Source organism: Mobula hypostoma, chromosome 14 (assembly GCF_963921235.1).
Source record: "Mobula hypostoma chromosome 14, sMobHyp1.1, whole genome shotgun sequence".
Taxonomy (NCBI): Eukaryota; Metazoa; Chordata; class Chondrichthyes; order Myliobatiformes; family Myliobatidae; genus Mobula; species Mobula hypostoma.
The window spans coordinates 24,345,325-24,367,435 of NC_086110.1; the positions used below are offsets into that span (position 1 = coordinate 24,345,325).

The 22,111-nt window shown below is 38.9% G+C and overlaps 1 protein-coding gene across 2 annotated transcripts in view; it reads right to left on the reverse strand.

The window, feature by feature from the left end:
* The window catches only part of nfatc3a (nuclear factor of activated T cells 3a), a 181,114-nt gene that overhangs the window by 152,777 nt on the left and 6,226 nt on the right, over nucleotides 1-22,111 (reverse strand). For both annotated transcript variants that reach the window (XM_063066830.1, XM_063066829.1), the window contains exon 2: nucleotides 7,914-9,027. In XM_063066830.1, the coding sequence (XP_062922900.1) occupies nucleotides 7,914-9,027 (1,114 nt within the window). The remainder of the gene's footprint in view (nucleotides 1-7,913; nucleotides 9,028-22,111) is intronic.

Here is a 22,111-nt window from a genome sequence, read left to right on the forward strand (position 1 = left end):
GAACTGATAATGGCTGGGGTCATCCTTCTTGTAAAGACATTGCCCAGGAGGTGGCAATGGCAAACCACTTCTGTAAAATACTTTGCCAAGAGTAATCATGGTCATAGGCCATGATTGCCCACGTCATATGACAAGGCACATACTGATGATGATGATGACAGTCATCAAAATCAGCTTTTGCTCTCAGTTCCTTCATCCTGAGTCTACTTGCATCACAGCTGCTGTATTATAGTTGTACTTCAGAGCATCAGGCTAATTCAAGTACAGTTCAACTTAGCATTTGTAAGAACTTACTACTAAGTTCTACTACTATCACTAATAGATCCAGAATTTCAATAAGCAAAATTATCTGACCCATTAAAAATATCAGTTGTTTGGTGTCCAAATTACCACTTCAGTGATTTCAATTTAAATCAAACTTTCCATACCCTCTATAGAAAATGTGTGCAACATCCATGTTTAAATTTGGCTCGCTACAAGGTGAACACTGGCATTATGTAGGCATCGTTACTACGTGCAAATGAACAATGCCTCATTTTGGAGTTGTTTGTTTTTAATTCAGTTGTAACTTAGATATCATTCCAAATAACTCAGACATTATTTTAAATTTAGTCATTGTGTTTTTATGTTGGTTTGCAGTGAATGGAGTGGCACTGCAATCTCATTGTCCTCAGCATTGACAATAAAGATCTAAGAAAATAGCAACAAAAACCCAAGTAGAAAGCAATGTTTTTAAGTTTTGCATTAAAATAACATTTAGTCCATTTCTTAGTACTTAGTTGTGTTAGATCGTAATATAATATTTATAATGATTTTTTTTCAAAGCAGAGTAGCTGACAAATTTTCTACTTTCAATTACGATTGAATTTCTAATCTCATTGATTAAAATTTTTTCATTATTAATAACTTCATGATTGCCTATATGTACTTCTATACTAAGAACCTCTGCTAAAGAAAATCATTACAAAGCTTTCAACACAAGATCTTTTGAGTTTTAATAGGCATGGACCAGGCCCCACTGCTACATTAGCAGAGCATTTTGGCACACATTTTCTTTCTTCTTAAATAGTATCTACTCAGCATTAAACAAAAGTTCAGATATGGGAACATCCTTTAGAATACAAAGCCTACAGGATGGATTAAAGTTGTTTTGATGATACTGATCTTAATCTTATTTGATTTCCTCAGCAATTACAATGCACTTTCTGTACCTGATGCGCCCCATGCAGCAGGTAGTGGCAGATTACAGTAGAAATTCTGCACTGCAAAACAAGGGACTACACTAACCCAACCTGCATCAGTTACTTTCAGAACAAACAGAAATTGAAACTCATCTCCAAATCAACCCACAGTCATTTATCATCATTGCCAACATATTTCATTGTGACAATGAAATCCAAAGAAGAATTAAGAAATTACCAAAAACAAAACACATTTTAAGAAGTTTCTTCAAAAGAAAGATGGAGAGAGAATAACTAGTTCCAGGGTTAATGGTGGGCAAAACAAAAAGGTCCAGTAATAAAACCTGAATGAAATATTAGTGCCATGAAATGGTAGATGGGGAGTGAACACCAAGCCATAGCAGTCAGAAAGCAGTCATTGATAGCACTGTAATTAGGATACAGGCCTTGAAATGGATGACTTGATAATTAAAGTATAGAATGTAAAGTGCTTACCAGGATATATAAAAACTGCAATGATAGGTGAACAAGATGGGATGCAAAGGTTCACATGAAGAGATACTTTGAAAGTTAACAGTAATGTTCCCAAATTACATTAGACACCGACCACACTCACTACTGCCTTAGTGTGTCGATTCATTATAATACTTCCATTACTTCCGTTAAATACTCCCAAGTGTATTCACCCTTCTATTTTATAGAAATATACATGTTGCTGCTCCACAAACCTGTCTGCTTAGAACATGGCACAAATTATAGACCAGCGAGTCTTACTTCAGTGGTTGGTAAGCTGATGGAGAAGATCCTGAGAGACAGGATTCATGAACATTTGGAGAGTCATAACATGATTAGGAATAGTCAGCATGGCTTTGTCAAGGGTAGGTCGTGCCTTACGAGTGTGATTGAATTTTTTGAGTATGTGACTAAACACATTGGTGAAGGCAGAGTAGTAGATGTAGCGTATATGGATTTCAGCAAGGCATCTGATAAGGTACCCCATGCAAGGCTTATTGAGAAAGTAAGGAGGCATGGGATCCAGGGGGACACTGCTTTGTGGATCCAGAACTGGCTTGCCCACAGAAGGCAAAGAGTGGTTGTAGATGGGTCATATTCTGCATGGAGGTTGGTGACCAGTAGTGTGCCTCAGGGATCTGTTCTGGGACCCTTACTCTTTGTGATTTTTATAAATGGCCTGGATGAGGAAGTGGAGGGATGGGTTAGTAAGTTTGCTGATGACACAAAGGTTGGAGGTGTTGTGGATAGTGTGGAGGGCTGTCAGTGGTTACAGTGGGACATTGATAGGATGCAAAACTGGGCTGGGAAGTAGCAGATGGAGTTCAACCCAGATAGGTGAGAAGTGGTTCATTTTGGTAGGTCAAATATGATGGCAGAATATAGTATTAATGGTAAGACTCCTGGCAGCGTGGAGGGTCAGAGGGATCTTGGGGTCTGAGTCCATAGGACGCTCAAAGCAGCTGCGCAGGTTGATGCTGTGGTTAAGAAGGCATATGGTGTATTAGCCTTCATTAATCGTGGAATTGAATTTAGGAGCCGTGAAGTAATGTTGCACGTATATTGGACCCTGGTCAGACCCCACTTGGAGTACTGTGCTCAGTTCTGGTTGTCTCACTCCAGGAAGGATGTGGAGGACATAGAAAGGGTGCAGAGGAGATTTCCAAGGATGTTGCCTGGATTGGGGAGCATGCCTTATGAGCATAGGTTGAGTGAACTCGGCCTTTTCTACTTGGAGCGTCGGAGGATGAGAGGTGACCTGATAGAGGTGTATAAGATGATGGGAGGCATTGATCGTGTGTACAGTCAGAGACTTTTTCCCAGGGCTGAAATGGTTGCCACAAGAAGACACAGGTTTAAGGTGCTGGGGAGTAGGTACAGAGGAGATGTCAGGGGTAAGTTTTTTCACTCAGAGAGTAGTGAGTGCATGGAATGGGCTGCCAGCAACGGTGGTGGAGGCGGATACGACAGGGTCTTTTAAGAGACTTTTGGATAGGTACATAGAGCTTAGAAAAACAGAGGGCTATGGGTAAGCCTAGTAATTTCTAAGGTAGGGGCATGTTCCACACAACATTGTGGGCAGAAGGGCTTGTATTGTGGTGTAGGTTTTCTATGTTTCTAAATCCATAGCTTCTGCTGCTACCTCCCAAGTGTGGAGATCTGTGAGCATTGATGTTGGGTGGGCCAGAACAAGCAGATATCTGCTCAGCACTGAGATACGGGGCATGGAGCTGCAAGGTAGGTGCAATCCATTGCTGAGAATTGGCCCCATACATTGACAGACCATCTGGATTGTTAGATCTCTCTCATCACCAGTATTTCATATAACAGAAGTTGCGTCACCCTCTGTTTATGCCTGATTCACTTGGACTCATATGAGGTTTCTGGCACAGTAGCAAGGAGAGTAGTAGTTTGCATCGGGTTCACAGCACTGCAAAGCTCTCAATATTGCATCTCTCGAAATATTATTGAATAATGACCCCTTTTAGTACTGATTCCGTATTTCAATACACCAGGTAAACAGCCGTTGTGTCCCAGAGCAATTCCATCAAACCATCCCACAACTTTATTCTGGATATCTCATATATAGCCATTAATACACTCCCATTTTATTGCCACTCATCACACTTGGTCAATTTATAGTCACCCATTAACCTAATAAGCAGCATATCTTTGGGATGAAACTGAAGTGCCTGAGAGAAACTCACACAGCCGCAATACTAACATGCAAGCTTCAATCTGATAGTACAGAAGGTCTGAATAGAATCAGAGTAACCTGAGTGAGGCACCCACAGTAGCTGAAATACCATCCTGTCAAATACGCACTCTCAATTCTGGGAATCCATTCCTGTACATTATGCAAGTTACCAGTTTCAAGATTACACTTAAGTACTTAAGTTGACTGTAAAGCACTTCGGAATATCCGGACAACATAGCAAGCATGCAAATGTTTGTCCATCTTCCTTTTTAATGGAGTTAGGAATAGATGTGAACAGATAATCATCTGTTATTTAAAAATAAATTAATTGCACAAAGAAATATAGTTACTCCCACTTGTTTGAAATTGTCATTTACAGAACTAATTTGTAACTGCATTAGAAATAAGACTGATTACAATGATGAGATCCCCTAAATTCAATCCAATTTCTCATCAATTTTCACAAAGGCTAACCTACCAAAATAATTAGATCGAAACAAATAGGTAACCATGCACGTCATAAGTATACAAGGAAGCAGGCAGCCTGGGGTGAATTTATAAAAAAATAAAATGTATAAATCCTTATAATTATTGATTGTGAACCTTATTATTCATGGGAACCTTTGCATCCAGTCTTGTTCACCTATCATTCCAACTTTTATATCTCCTGGTGATCAGAATACATTCTATGTTTGCTTTAATCATCATGCCATCCATTATGATGCCTCTATCCTAACTATTATTGATTCATATAATTACAGTGGATTCTGGTTAATTGGGCCATTGGACAATCAGGACAGCCACTTATTTGGAACAACTCTTAAAGAACAAAAACTAAATGAGAAAATTGCTGTGATTCTTCCGTTTATTTGGGACACTATGCCATTTTATTGAGGCAGGAGTCTGTTGTCGAACAGTTTCAAACTAGCAACAGTCATGTGCACTTGTGTGGTTGTTAAACACTACACAATATTTAGAGTGAACAGTTTTTAAATAGCATCAGATGTGTGTGCTTGCATTCAAGAAGCAGTGATATTTATTACTGATTGTTGGTGAGAAATTAGCAGCAAGACAAATCAGAACTGCTTCACTCACTATGGTTTCAAGCATTCAGACTTGAAGATGCCAGAAATGGCTAGGCATAAAAATGGAAAGACTTCACTACTTCAACAAGTTAGGGACAATGAAGAATTTGAAGGTATCGATAATCATCTTGAATGTTACAATGAAAATGAAGATTTGAAAGGTACAATTGGCGAAAGCATTTTATGAAGTTAGTCCTTTATCTGTACTAGGTGTCTGCGCTAATTTTGCTCATTTACAGTCAAAAGAATACAGTAGCGTACACTGGATGAATTCATCCACTGGTAACTGTTGGAAAGTAATACAGTTTTATAGTACTGTAGTAGTATTGGCAGTGTTCAAATTGTTCTGTATTTCATTTAAATACATAATTTGTAATTCAGTTTGTCTCTCTCATACCTTTTTAACTATTTCCATTAAACTGTGGCTAATTGGAGCAGCTGCTTAATTGGGCCAAAATGTACTGGCCCCAAATGTGTCCCAATTAATCAGAAGGCACTATACTTATTTTAGCAATCCGTAATGCTTGTTGCCAGAATATTTAATCGAATCTTATTAAAAATGAATTTTCTTTTTACAGCTAACCAGCTGTGTCTTTGTATCGCACAGTTATGGGATCAGAATGCTCAGTTATTTAAAAAAAAATTTAACCATTAGAAAATCTTGAACTACATAATTACTTAACTTCCTTCAGGATCTGCCCCTTCAGCATTTTTGTTTGCCTGTATCTGGCTCTATAAATATAGTTTCTGATTCCACAATGTAAATTATTTAACCTTCACATGTTTATTTTAGTTGCTGATACTCTGATTATTTTATAAAATTCCCTTGAAAGATTTCAGCAAGTAGCAAATGCTGAAAAAACACCAAGGGACTAAAACTGTAACAAGCCTGGTATTTTTAGCCTCAAGGTTTCTTGGTGCTTAAGAAAATGTATACACTGAAGCCTGTGTTTGATTCAGACTTTGGGGTCTTTGCAAGTCTAGCTCAAAAGGAAACATTATTAGGGGAGTGAATATGAAGGTTAAGCTGAACTCTTCTTAAATCACACCTGTTTCAAACATTTCAAAGTAACTTCTGTTTATAATCTTAGAAGAAAGCTATTTTAGCTGTCGCAATTTTGCAAGCCGAAGTTAAATGCAACTCCCGAGACTATATTGTTACCAGTCTCAGAATCAACAGTTACACCACACATCTGCAAAATCAATTACATTTTACAACTTGGATTTGTTTAGAATTTCTAGCTTTGACTCATGGGGAAACTAATTATTTCCACTTTAAATATATTGCACATTTTGCAGTGTCAATGCCAAAAGAAATATACAGTGAGTATTATGTAGTAGTTAGAAGTGGAACAAGACCATAATCCAAATAATGCAACATACAAATGTAACTTTAGACTCTGAGAGTCTAGATGTGCAAGGAAGAGACACCAATGCTCTAAGATTGTCTTGAAAAGGTACAGAATAATGGCATTGTTGCAGACAGTGGGTTTTAAAACAAAAATGTTTTAAATACTAAAAGATATTCACTTCTTAGCTGTATTAAAATTGAAGAAATTATGTTTGTTTTCAAATGGCATGAAAAGGCATTATCAACCAAAGCAGAAATGGGGCAATGGGAGATGGCAGTCCATGTGATGAAATCTTAAGAAACCTTAACCAGTGCTGGCAACCTTTGCATACGAGAATTTACATGGGCTTCACATCAGAATATGCATAGATATTTTTCAGGAGCTGCAGTTCTCCACTAAGACTTTGTTATCCTGAAGTTATTTTAACCTCAGAAGCAAATTCTTCATTGATTTTGTTTTTGTCCAAATAATGATCACTTATGCAAGGTATAAAAACTAAGTGGACATTTTCCTGATTCAACACTTTGGATTACAGCATTTCATTCATAATAGAAATCCTTAAAGAAGATAGTTTAAAAGGTCATTTTAAATATTCTAATAAGATCTAGTGGCATTTCATGAAGATGCAAGAAGATAAAGAGATAGGAAATTATTAATAGATGAGGAGGATAAGAACAAAAGGAACTAAAACAGATTGAGGAAGGAGTGGAGAAAGTTAATGGGATGAAGAAGTTGGGAACAATAAAAGGAAAGGCACTTTGCAACCTTAGGAGGTCATGAAATTTATACATCTGAAAAGTACAAAAAAAGTAGTTTTAAAAGGCTCTCTCCTTACTTTAAGGGCCAGACACTGTTCTGAAAAAGGTCACATTTCATTATCAGGTGATGGAGATTGTTACTTCTTCTGAAATTTCAATTCAGTACAAAGAAACCAGGAACTGGCAACCTCACATGTTCTGATAGAACAAAAGATATCAGCAATCTGTGCAATACAGATTGCCAGTCAGCAGAAATTGGCAGCAATGGGGGTTGAAGAATTCTGGCATTAAGACCAGGATAATAGGGTAACTTGAAAATCACAATTGCTATTTTATTGCAGAATTGCTTAAGAATTGGTCCTGTGGAAGATAAAGTGCTGCATTTATGCCAAGAATGTGCTTGGAGGCCATTCTGGCTACACAAATACTCAAAAATATCTAGTTTTAGTTTTTTTTATCATTTATACTCATTTACCATGTCTCATTTTCCTTTTTAAGTGTCAAATAATATTCATGAAAATGATGCCATTTCTTAAGGGACAATATTTTGTGCAGGCATGCACATAAGATCATTCAAAATTCAAGAGGAGGGAAGCCATGGAGAATTTTTACACTTTAACTCAGTACAATTAGGTAACTTTAACAAAAATCTATATATTAATTTAGCTTTCAACTGCTTTTCAGGGTGGAGAGTACTAACGAATCAATGAAATGTAGAACTTAACATTCTTAAACATAACTGTTAGCACCCACAGTACATTTTTGATCATTACTTCCCTTGGCATTAAAAACAAAATTGCACAGGCAACATTCTCAAATAAACTTACCGAAAAATTGGTGTATGGCCACCAGGTTTTGGTTTGTTCCAAGTGAAATGTGAGGGAACAGAAAGAAACTGTTCACTTGACAAATCTTTCTTTAAAGGATGTACAGTACCAGAAAGATCATCTACTGGAGATTCAACTGAAGGCGATAAGCTTCCTTGATCTTCTGAAGTCAAATCTATTTTCCCTGATACTGTAGCTGCCTGATCCTGGGAGGTCTTCCTTGATTTTAAAGGTATGTCAGCCTCTGGAGGGCAACACTGAAATGGAACAAGCCCAGGACTTAGACTGGAGGCACCCTGAAGAACAGTATTACTAAGCCATGTATCTTCTGTAACACTTCCTCTTGGAGAATGACCAGGAGACGGAGTAGGTGAATGATGTGGTGAAAGTGAGCCTGCATAACAGATCTCTGCACTTGAATGCCGTCGCTTTCCCCAAGGAGAAGTGGGCCTGGATGATGGTCTTGAAGTTGGACGAGGGCTGAGCCAGTTTTCATCAGTAATACTAGCTCTTGGTGAATGGCAAGGTGATTGTCTAGGTGACAGTGAATTTGCAATTGCATAATTTGGATGCCATGACTCATCTGCTGGACAACATCTAGGTGATCCACTAGGAGAACCAAGTGTAAAGCGAGCAGCAGCTTCATTCAACTCAGAGTCTACGTCATCATATACGTGAGAAAAAGATTCACAAGATGAAGCATCTGAAAACCAACTCCTGGAAGAAATGCTGCTAGCAGGACTTGGGCTTAGTGATGCATCCCTGTAATAGGAAGGATCAAGAGGAAGATATAGATGGTCCCTGGATGGTCTTTCCATATAGTCATTATCTGTGCTATTTGCATGCACTTCTTCTTCATTAGGTCCTACTCCTTGGTGACAATTGGGAGAGATGGAAGTGATCTGAATACTCGGACATTCAAATGCTTTTGGAGCACCTACTGGATTATACTTTGACTCTTGGACATTTGAGGCCTGCAGCCGGTGTGGCGATGAGAATATTGTAGAATTTGCCTGTGTTTCATGGTGATGAATACCTATTGGTTGAATTATATTTGACTGATGGTTGCCTTCATTGAAGATGTAAAATGATGCCGAATCATCAGGCTCTGTATCTGAAAGCAAAACAGAATTTAAATTATACTTTTCATTAAATGTGTTTCTTTTGTCATTAGAATTTATAGTTATTTGACTTTATTTGAAATTGAAGTGCACTAATATTCCTCTCCCTTTTCTATATATATATATATATATATATATCCATATTACTTAAATGATACAATATACAAACACAAGTCAATACCTCAACGTAAGCATTGTTAAATTTACCTATACATCTACCATTGATTTTTGCAATCCCATGAAGATGCAGGTTATGGAAATTCATTGCCAAAGAACAGAATTAATCCTGCAGAGGAAAAAATCTTATCGTAACTTTTCTACATCCTGACATCCAATATATTATGTCAGTATAACTACAGCTTGACTGATTAAAAAGGTATAGATCTAACCCACTTCAAGGTTTAAAACAATTAATCTGGGATAACACTTCGTGTGTGTCTGAAGTATGCGATATCTTCAAAGCTGCTATCCTTCACGTGAGACAAAAGAAATTGAGTTTCCTTTTAGCTGACTCAATCAATCAAGACATTTTAAAGAATCCCAAAGAACAAGGTGAGAGTGTCAGACTACTGCACTGTAAGGTTTCATGATGCACAGCATGGTCCCCATATTCAATGAACCAAATGGGCTTCATCTTATGCAAAGTGTTTTGGGAGGTTTACAAGATGCAGCAAACTCCTAAAACTCTACTTTCAAGCCAATGTGTACAAAAAAGTTTCTCCCTCGATGTTTCAACACCTTTAAACGTAGAATTGTGCTGCTGGGAGGTGCCTCGAAAGCTCACCACAACGAGATCTAGGTGTTCTTGTACATCAGTCACTGAAAGCAAGCATGCAAGTACAGCAGGCAGTGAAGAAAGCTAATGTCATGCTGGCCTTCATAACAAGGGGAATTGAGAATAAGAGCAAAGAGGTCCTTCTGCAGCTGTACAGGGCCCTGGTGAGACCACACCTGGAGTACTGTGTGCAGTTTTGGTCTCCAAATTTGAGGAAGGACATTCTTGCTATTGAGGGAGTGCAGCGTAGGTTCACAAGGTTAATTCCCGGGATGGCGGAACTCCAATCTGTAGAGTCCTAAGAAACTTATGCATTGATCTGCAAGACCACAGAAGTTCTGAAGTTGCTACAAGTTTCTCAGAGTAACTGAAAATGCACTAATAATTCTGCGAACATTACTATTAGGAATTCTATGGCCATAATATTAGTAATTGTATCAGCGCGTAAACTGAGCTTTACTAACCTTGAGTTTAAATAAAACAAGCATATCAAGAACATATATTTTTCCACAGATTAATAAAAATCTTAAATTACTGAATTTACACTATTCACAATCCTTAAGCTGCAAAAAAGTGACTGATCTAACGCCAGATGTTTAGGTACTACATATGCAGGCAACTTTCAAAACAACCATTATTTATCTAGTTACATATCTGCTTCAATTTTTATTCAACAATCCGTTGACTAGGATGATCTCCTACTGAACTAGAGCAAGGGAATTCTAAGAAGAATTCCAACTTTATGACACTGAATTAAACTTTGTTTTAGTAGAGTGAAACAAAACACAAGTAACAGAATCAGAATTAATATCACTGACATATGCTATGAAAGTTGTTGTAAACTGGCCATCCATTATATAATTGTCTAACTTTCCACAAAATGGCCAGGCCAACCTACTATTGTTAGCACCAGACAATCCAAGATGAAAGTTGCACAAAACATAACAAGCAAAATGTAACATTCGACGCATTTAGAGTATTAACAAGTATTGCAAATAAGGGGCTAGGGCAATAAAGGCACTTTAGGTAGCACTGAACATTAAAATGTCAAATATAGACTGCATTATGCTAAGAGCTTCCACGCAGTAGTCAATCTGACCACATTTAACTCACAGAATTGTACCACTGTTTTGTACTAATGGATTTAAAAATTAATAGTTCTCTCTGCAGTATCTAAATTGGTACCAACGGAGTACAATTTTCATTTGTCAACCAAGTTATAAATTGAGCTTTACATTATATTCAATCACTATAAAAGAAATAAATCTGAGGGTCACTATAATCTTTGCTGTTCTAAATGTACAGCCAATCAACTAGTAAATAATAAGGTCCTTATATTTAATAATAGAAAGCAAACTTTATATTAGCCAATCCTGTATTTTGACTGTTGTGAGATAATAATAAGCAACTGAAAAGTATTGAGATTTTACAGATTTTTCTCAGGAGGTTTAGGTAGATTGAAAAGTCACTGATGTAAATCGATCTCAGTTTGCAGAGAATCATGAGGACTCCAAAAGTGCTGAGAAGCAATACAAAGACACAGAAGAATGGTGCCTGTTTTAGAGAAAAGATTTTTTTTTGGAAATCCACTATGTCATACAGCCAAACAGCATGGAGACAGGCTATTCAGCCCATCATATCCATGCTGACCAGTGAAGAGTAATCTGTACTAATCTTATTTTCATTACTTGCCCCATATATGGAAAAAAGCTTCCTGCAGTCCACTCTATCTATACTCTACATAATTTTACGTATCTCAATTATATCCCCCCTCCCAAAACTTCCTCCAATCCAGGGAAGATAGACCTGGCTTCTCTAGGCTTTCATAACTGGAATACTCCAACCCAGGCAACATTCTGGTAAATCTCCTTTGCATCCTCTTGAGCATTACCATACCGTACCTATAATGTGGTGACCAGAACTGCGTGCAATACTCCAGGTGAGGTCTGACCAGTATTTTAATCATTTGGAGCAGAACCTCCCTGCTCTTATATTCAATGGCCCAACAAATGAATGCTAATAGGCATTTTTCACATTACCTACCTACACTGCCACCAAGGATCCTCTGTTTCCCAATACTCCTTAAGACTCCAGGGTGTATTGATGGTGCCTGTCTTAGCCTCATTCAAAATGCATAACTTCAGATTTATCTGGATTTAACTCCATCTGCAATTTCTCAGCCCACTTCATCAACACAGCAAATTCACCCTGTAGCCTAATACATTATCAACTCTACCAATCTTCATGCCATCTGCAAACAAGCTGATCATGCTTCATATATGCATATCAAAATAATTTTTATTACAATCAGCAAGGGTCCCAGAACAGATTTGTGTGGAACACCATTAGTCTCCAGACATCCAATTATAGAAACAATCTTCAACCATCAAATGAATTAGCTGGAGGACCCTTCAAAGGATCATCAGATTGATCAGTCCGGATGAAGGGTTTGCCGAAAACATTGACTGCACATTTCTCTCCATAGATGCTGCCTGACCCGATTTCCTCCAGTTCCTTTACGTTTTGTTCTAGTTTTCCAGCATCTCATACCTCATTTCTATCATGACCCTTTGTCTCCTACCATAAAACTAAATTTGTATCCAATATACCAACTTGCCCTGGATCCCATTGGTCCTAACTTTTTTGACCAGTCTTCCATGTGATACAATGTCAAAGGCTTTACTGTTCCACGTAAAACCACACCCTCATCAATACATTTTGTAAACTCTTCAAAAATCAGATTGATCAAACAGAATCTACCCTTGTCAAATTCATGCTAATAATCTCTGATATGTACTATCTTTCTAAGTCATCATTAATACTGTCCTCAGAATTTTTTTTCCAATAACTTCCCTATGATTTTAGACCCATAGTTTGTAATTACTGAATTTTCCTTGCTGTACTTCTTGAAAAAGGGTCATATGCCATCCTCAAATCACCTGGTCCCTCACACGTGTCCCAGCGATTTCTTTCCTTCATTCACATAAAAACATGGCATAAATCTCACCAGTGATAGGGACATGCTGCATCCACCTTTAACCCTACTATAAGGAGATCTGCACTCAATTTTTTTTTGTTGATCAATTAAAGGATTACAGATCTGTTGTACAAAACACTCCATACACTTTTGTAACAAACTCCAGCTGCATTAGGTTGTAACATAGCATGCTGAACAGCAGATTTTTATTTGTTCTAAACTTTAAGCTTAGTCCCACCTCTATAAGACCAAAGTTTCTTAATTCACCAAAACGATCTTAGATTCTACACTGGTCATTTTGTGACCTGAACAATTGTGTCAACTTAACTTTGCATGCACAAAGAATTAGGTTTGAACTAGCCAAGTGTATTGACACAGATCTACTACAAAACAATAATCAAAGACATATTTATCCTCCAACTCCAAGTTGTATTCAAACAATATTTTCCTGATGTTTACTGAAATCTAACAGAAAAATCCTCTGATCACAAATGAGACAAAAGTGAATTGTAAACAGTCAGAAGTAATTCGTGGCTAAAGAGGCACACATTTTCTTCACACATATTTCTGTCCAATGTACTTGAAAGAATCAATATTTTTGTTTCCATTTATCAATTCAGGAATTGTGGAGGTGAAGGGCACTGTTTATATGCAGGCAAACTGCACTAAAAATGGCACCGCTGGCCACCCTTGTGAATCACAGCAGTTCATGTGATGAACTACAAAATAGTCAATGAAGATGAGGAGACAGCAGGAAAGTGGCACTGAGGCCAAGACTGGATTAGTTGTGATCTTAATAAGTAGCTTTTGTAGGCTCATGAGGCCAATTGGTCTACTCCTGCTCCTGTTTCCAATTTTCTTACCCTAGGTGTTTATATTAAGCAGCTTAGAGCGCAAAGGTAGGGCTGGAGCTTAGGAGGAGTGTTGGCACCTAACAGCGACTCCTTTGCTTGCATCTTCGGAAACAGCTCTATTTCTATCTTTAATACCTTTATTTTTTCCTTTCAGGGTTCTTTTGAGGACCCTGACCTGGAGTTACAAGCAAGCTTCGGTTCTTTGCAGGAATGGGACCCGCTGTTGGGGTTCCACGACTGGCCACTATTCGACAAGGGTTTGGCCTGAGAATCTTGATTGTGTTCGGAAGCCTAAGATCTCGGAGCTCTAGAGGTGGGCGGATCGAGGGTCAGTATCACAGCCGGAGACTCGTGTCATCGGGGAAGCCTGAAAATCTTTTGCTGTGGGCCCAAAGACCCGAGGTCTTTGCAATCTTCGGGCACAGAGCTCGGAAAAAGTGACGACACGGACTTTTAAGATCATAAACCAGTGGGTTGTTGTTATGTCTCCCACCCGCTGTGAAAATGGGGGACACCTCCCTCTCCCTTGCCAGGGAGAGAGGGAACATGTGGGTTGCCGAATTCGGATGAAATGCAGATCTTCGGGGGGTAACTGCAAGGTCTGTGTCTTTGCTATCGCTTAGCACATGCTTGGGCTTGGTGATTGTACCGATGCGTCTTTTAATTTTGCTGGTGGGGGAGGGGGGATCGAAGCTCGCTGCTGCTTACACACGAGGGGGGAGCGACTTTGGGGTTCTCACATTTATCTTCCATTCATTCTTTGGGGCACTTCTCTGTTTTTGTGGATGTTTTGCAAAGAAAAAGCATTTCAGGATGTATATTGTATACATTTCTCTGACATTAAACTTGACCTTTGAGTCTTTGAAAGATGCGGGGTGGAGTTCAGAACTTAAAAACCTTTACTTAACCAGCAAGGTGACATTAAAATTGGACTTGCTGAAAATTAGAAAATGAGCAGTTACATTGTAGATTACCTTAGGGGAAAAAAATGTAAGTGTTATAGAAATACATTCAGGGTAGGCCTTTCAGCCCCTCAAATGAAAGATACATTCAGCATTCAAGCCATTCAAGAACATGGCTAATCCACATTAATTTCTTAACTAAATATACTTTGATCCTCTTAATAGCCAGAAATCTACCAATGTGCACTCTGTGGCCAGTTTATGAGGTACACCTGTACACTTGCTCATTAATGCAAATACCTAATCAGCCAATCATGTGGCAGCAGCTCAATGTATAAAAGCTTCAAACACGGTCAGGAGGTTCAGTTTATTGTTCCAGATCAAACATCAGAATAGGCAAGAAATGTGATCTAAGTGACTTTGACTGTGCAATGATTGCTGGTGCCTGACAGGGCGGTTTGAGTATCTCAGAAACTGTTGAAATCCTTGCATTCTCATGCTCAAGAGTCGTTGGAGTTTAAAGAGACTGGTGCGAAAATAAAACATCTAGTGAGCAGCAATTCTGTAGGCAAAAATGCTTTGTTAATGAGGGAAGTGAATGGAGAATGGCCAGACTGGTTCAAATTGACAGAATGGTGATAGTAACTCAAATAACCACATGTTACAATTGTGCTGTGCAGAAGAGCATCTTTGAAAACACAATACATTAAACCTTGAAGTAAATGGGCTACAGCAGAAGACCACAGGAGGAGTGCCACAGTGTATTTTGAATGTAATGAACAAATAAGCCTCCACAGCACTCCAACATAGAGAATTCTAACAATTCATCAACCTCTTGACAGAAGTAATTTCTCAAGTCAGTTCAGTCTCAATAGTGTCCTCATTATGCTAAGATTGAAGTTTCTGACATCACTCAGAAATATTTTTCCCATATCTTCCTTATTGAGCACTCAAAGTAACTTCTAAATGTCAATGAACTCTCAGTCTTCTAAACTATCATCATCATAGCTTGTCACACCAGACAGCCAGCCACCATAGTGTTGTTTGGTTGATGTTGAGCAGGTCAGCATCAGCTGAATCAGGTGAGAGTGGGCAGTTGCGCAGAACGTGTTCAATGTTCTGCACCCTTTCGCCACACTCACAGGATTCGCTGGTCTTTAAACCCCACTTCACCATATTGTCTCCCGTCCTACAAACTCCCGCTCTCACTCTTTTGAGAGTGCACCACTTCCGTCTGAAAAGCAGTGCCCCGTCTGGCAACATTTCTGTGGGGTCTTGCACTGTATTGTTTGGTGGGGTTCTGGCTTCTGTTTGTTGCCAGAGCTCAATCCTGTATGTTTGGGGGGTGGGGGGGGGGGGGATGTTCTGTGCGGTAGTTCCTCCACTGTAGCAAAGCTTTTCCTCGATTTTAGGCTGTTGGAAACTGGCACATGATGGTGTAGTAGGTGCCATGGATCCGAGTTCTGTTTACCTTTTTCAATTTTTGTTGTAGTGTCTTTTGGATCTCTGGGGGACCAATGCCTGCAAGTCTGTAAATGCTGTTAGTGGGTGTCGGGCGCAGAGTACCTGTGATTATTCAGCAGGTTTTGTTAAGCAACGGGTCTATTTTCTTCACATGGGCTGATCTGCCCCATACAGGTGCACAGTATTCTGCAGGTACATAGCAGAGTGCTAGCACAGTTGATCTAAGTGTGTGAGCATTAGCTCCCCATTTCGTGCCTGCTAATTTTTTCAAGAAAGAATTGCGAGAGCCAACTTTCCCTCGGAATTTTTGAATGTGGGTGGCAAATGAGAGCGTCCTATCCAGGGTCACGCCCAGGTAAATTGGAGTCAGATGGTGTTTGAGCTCCTTCCCACACCAGAAGATCGAGTTTCCGAGCTGCTTCTCGATTCCTTAGGTGGAATGCACACACTTGAGTTTTTAATGGATTTGGGTTCAGACACTATTTTTCATAATACAGGTCGACCCTCACTAATCCGGTTCCTTTGATAATCCGGCACTGATTATGCTTAATGTGATCATTCTGTAATTCGGCATTTTCACTAATCCAGCACTCCTCAGGTCCCAATGGTGCCAGATTAGTGAAGGTCGACCTGTACTGCTTCATTGCTTCGAGGACTGCTGTAAGTCGTACTTCAACTTCTTAGAAGGAGTCAGCTTGTATTGCTATGTTACGCACAGGTCGTCTGCATAGATAAACCTGCGTGTGTTAGGAAAGGTTGGTTGGTCATTTGTGTAAATATTAAATAGTAGAGGTGCCAGGACTGATCCCTGTGGTAGTCCGTTCTTTTGTGGACGCCACCTACTCTTAATTCCATTCATTTCTACATAAAATCTAAACTGTGGAATCCATTGGCTTAGCCTGTCATTTCTCCTTATCTGACAGACCAAGAGAAGTAGTACGACTCAAATGAGGAATGTGGTAAAATAGGCATGAATTTCACAGACTATAATACGAGTAACAAACTTACTAGTGATTATGACAAAGATAATCTATCAGCCCTTTGCCTCACTACAGGTTTAATATGCTTTACCATGTCATCCTCCTTTGAAGGAATCTTCGCCATTGTCCCTCCCTCTCTTTAAGTCTGTTATTACTTTTTAAAAACCGGAAGCATCTTCACACCATACAAACAAGAATTCCATAAATAATGTCTATTCTCTGAAGTCACCACTTTAATTATTGTTGTTTTCACTTTGCACAGTAACAGGCCCTTCCAGCCCAATGAGCTTGCACCATCCAATCTCAACATGTGACTAATTAACTCGTACATCTTTGGGATGTGGGAGGAAACTGGAACACCCAGAAGAAACCCATGAGGTCATGGAGAGAACATACAAACTCTTTACAGACACTGGCAGAATTGAACTTGAGTTGCCGGCACTTTAACAGTGCTATGTCAACTGTACAGAACTGTGCTGCCACAATCTGTAGATTTGATTTACTTAGCTACATGAAAATTAAAGCACTTTCCAACTCCCATTCCCTACATTTTATTAGCTTTGTTACAAGCTCTTACTTCTTGATTGATAACTTCAACTTTTACGAAGCTTATTAGCAATCATTGATATTTTTGCCCTTACTCTTTAATCTCTGCCCAAGCTGATTACACTTGCTATCCGGTCTTGAACAAGATCAATTCATACACGTGTCTTCACTTCATCCTTCAAAGCTATATTTCTATCAGGTACTCACTCCCCCTCAGCCCAACCACTCTTTTGCTTTTCATCTGATTGTTCAAAAACATCAGGTAACCCAGAATATTTGGTTCCCAGCCTTTGTCACCATACAATCTTATCTCTACAATGAATATTAAGTCCATTCAGATGATGAGCCTTTAATTTTAGCATGTTAATATTTTCCCTTGGTTTGTTCGTGCACTATTACTGTTAAATACTCTATTCCATTCTATCACAGTTATCCAAATCACTATTTTTTTCTATAGCTTTGATTTTATTAATATCTGAACCTTCCATCATTTTATTTTGTTAAAGTTGTACATTAAAAATTGTGATTAATCATACAAATTAAAAATATGCATTTTGTTCCATTTGAATCATATTGTTAAATACCAAAGTACTTCAATGAAGCATTAAGTACCAGGTACGTGAGATCTATGAACATGCAATAGGCCCAAGATCAACCTTTCAGCAAGAATCCAGGGAATCTTATCAAAGTATTTTTGTTTAGCAAGGTCCATTCTATTATTTCCAGCACTCCCCTCTCTGTACTACTGCCTTACTTCCCCAGTGCTGACGTGGCATGCAGGCCAGAAAGAGGGATGATTCAAAGATCAAATAGCAGATGGGAATGGAAGGGGGTAAAAAAGGAAGAACAACTAAATTGTGACCAATTTTTGAGGAAATGGTGTGGGGTGAATTTACCCAAGAGAAATGGTGTACAAAGCTTTAATATTTTTGCTATTCAATGTTTTTTTCCCACTTCTTCAGAGAATGTGGTTAATAAAATTGTGTTAATTTGCAGCTGTCGTAATCAATAAATATAAAGACACAGTTTCAAGCTACAACTTTAGCCACAGTTAACGGATTCAACTGAGCATAGATCCCACCCCAGTTTAAATAAGGGAGCAGTTCCTTCTCTATATATACTTATGGCTAGCATCTCATGAACTGAAACTTGCAACTTGCACCAATCTTTCTGCTCTCTATGTGAATGAACTTCAATTCTACATGCAGTATTCTACACAAACTTCATGAGTCAGTTAGCAAAACAGAAATTATTTCCCTCTACTTTCATGGCTTTATTTCACTTTAAAAAATCTCCCTCAGTTGAACCCATTCTGAGCTTTACCTCTTGCTTTTCTTCACCTGTGTAACATTCATATCTGACACATTAAAACGGCTTATGTCCTGAAAGTAGTGTTTGTAATACCTTCATGACTTCATTGACATGCAAAATACACTTATCCAAAGAGCTAATGATTTAGTTGCAAAGCAGCACACTATTACATACAGTTAAAACCGTATGTTATAGTGGAAATACCTGGGGTACTTAAATTGAAACTTTGTAACTCAATCTATGATTATCAATAGAAAATAAGGGAAAGGGGATCTGGTGCCTATCAGGATCGGGATGACAGGGTAGTTAAACACAATGTAATAGAATTAATAGCCTTACCAAAACAATTGCTCACAATTGTGGTAACTAGGCAATGAGCATGTTACCATAAAGGTAACTCTGGGCTAGTAACAGCAGTGCAGCCAAAGAGGGGGAAGCAGCAATTTCCATCACGTCTAAGAAGACCCAAACTGTAGAATCCAGGATGCAGGAAGTAGTTTCAGTCAATCTTCAGCAATGGCTGCACTCACCAAGCTGCCCAGTGTGCAGGCTTCAGGCAAGCATCTGAGCACAGAAGAGCCACATTGCTTGCCCCTGCCTGCCTCACACTAACCTTCACAGAGGGCCTCTTCATACTGACCCAATTGCAGAGGGCAAGGGCTCATATTAAAGTCGTGGCAAAGCTGCACAGAGGCAGTGGTTCACTTCAGGTTGCCAATGCACAGCAGGTAAGTTTGCTTAAGTGCCAGAGCATGAATGCAGTCTATAACACATCTCTATTCAAGTAAAAATAATGCTACAGTAACCCTTTCAGCACTGATTCTATCAGGACTCTAAATCATAGAATAACTAACCATCTGAGCACAAACATGTGAAGCAGAGTACTACAAATTATAACACTTTGCATTACATGAAAGATGTGAATATGAACCAGTTTCAACTTGAATTTGAGCTTCAACTGTGCTTGATACTTTAAACCAAATACCTGTAGAAATGTTACAAATAGGGACAATGCAATCTTCTGTCCAATCATAATCTGAGCACGCATAAACACAATGTGTTTAAATACACTGCATTATTCCCAAGCATTTTCCATCTTTGTTCTTCCAGGTATGAGAAATACAGGTATCAAAGGTGCCATCTATATTTCAAACACGTTAATTCCACCAAATACACCACAGTCCTCAGGTAGTCATTAAATGATGCATAAAAAGGATCCACAGATAACAAGTACAGGTTGAGCAGAATAAACAGCAACTCAAACAGGAAACAACTGGTTGATGAAAAGGCATGTGTTTAATATAAACTTACAGTGTGTATTAAACAATAACTGCTAACTAATGACATCATTGCAGGAACTTACTGGAGTAGTTACTGGGCCACAAATTATAAAAAAGATGTAATAGAAACTTCATCAATTGTTCAATCAGCCAAAATGATTCAACCATGTTTTAATTTCATCTCCAATCTTCAAACATTATTTAATTAAATCAGCCTGCTTGATGATTATTGTTAATTTAATTTCCACATATTTTCATGTTCAACAAATTCTCTAACAGGAGTTTTCCTGATAATATCACTAACATTATCTTTTTAAAGTGTTCAGTTGCAAGAAGAAAGAATCAGTTCTTAAAAATAATTTTAAAATCGAAAAAGGGAAATTCACCCAACTTGTCAGGTGAAGTAAAACAAATTTTATTTAAACTATTAGGGAGGCAAGTTTTAGTTAAACCATCTTAAGAAATTTAAGTGCCTCAGGGAACTGTAAATGTTAGGCAGTGAGTGCCTCTAATCCTCTTACCACTGATTGCACCATTCAAGGCAACTTCTTGCCGCGTCGCTGAACTTCCCTGGAGCTGAGGCTCCCACTCTTTTGTTCTGGCAGAAGGTCTCTGCTTCCAGCAATCCAGGAAGTGTCGGATGTTTTCAGTGAACTTGAACTATTGAACGAAGGAGGCCATTGAATGACTGACTACAATCCTGGGAAAGAATGCAACTTCTAACCTCTGCATCAGAGGGAAATGAGGGATTGCAGCATTCTGTTTCACTGAGACCTGGCTCACCACCACACTCCATACATGGCACTCCAGCCCAAGGGGTTCTCAATCCACTGTATGGACCAGACAATGCCATCAAGAAAGGGCAGAGGCAATAACATCTGCATCATTATATAGTCATCATGGTGTTTGGATGTAGCGGCCTTATCTCAGTCTGGTTCTCACGACCTGGAATATATAATGATTAAGTGCCAACCATTCTATTTACCTAGACAGTTCTCCACCGTGATCCTGAATACAATTTACATATCACCAAAGGCAGATACCAAGCTAGCACTTGATGTATTTTCCATACAAGGAACAGCCTGCCCTGAAGCCTTTCAAATCCTTGCCTGGGACTTCAATCAGGCTACTTGAACAGATATATCACCAACTACCACCAACACATCACCTACAGCACTAGAGCACCAAGCATACTCAAACACCGCAACACTACCATCAAGAAAGCCTACCCTTTCATCCCTCAACCATATTTGGGGAAACATGACAATTTGGCTATTCACCTCCTACCTGCATATAGGCAGAAACTAAAGAGCAAGGCAACAAAGGCAAGGATTACAAAGAAATGGTCACAGGAAGCAGAAGAATACCAATGAGATTGCTTCCAGTTGGTGGATTGAGTTATGTTCAAGAACTCAAAGGACCCGAATAAATACTCCACGACTGTCATGGACTTTATAAATGAATGTGCCCCACAAAATGATCGTCTTCCCCAACCAGAAAGCCTGGATGAATGAAAAGATTCAAAATCTGCTGAGGGCTAGATCAGTGTCATTCAAGACTGGCAATCTAGAAAAATACAATGGGTTCAGGTAAGACCTCCGGAAAGCCATCTCATATGCAAAGCGGGAACTCCTGACTAAATCTGAAACACAGAGCAATGCTCGACAACTGTGACAGGCCTTGAATGCCATCATCTCCTATAAAGTAAAACTAGGCATCATAAATGATGAGGTATTGCTCCCAAATGAGCTCAGTGCCCATCCTGCTTGCTTTAACCTATAGAACATGGAGGTACTTTCACAAACCCCCCACATTATTTTTTTATATAATTTTCTCTTTCCTCCTTGGTAACCAATATGTAAGGTTTTGATGACAATGTCCCATGCTAAAAAAAAGTAGCATCTGTACTCATAACCCTACCCTAAAAATTTTCAGAGCTGAGAGTCAACAGCCTAGGCCTTTATGTTAACCAAATGGGGAAGGGAGAA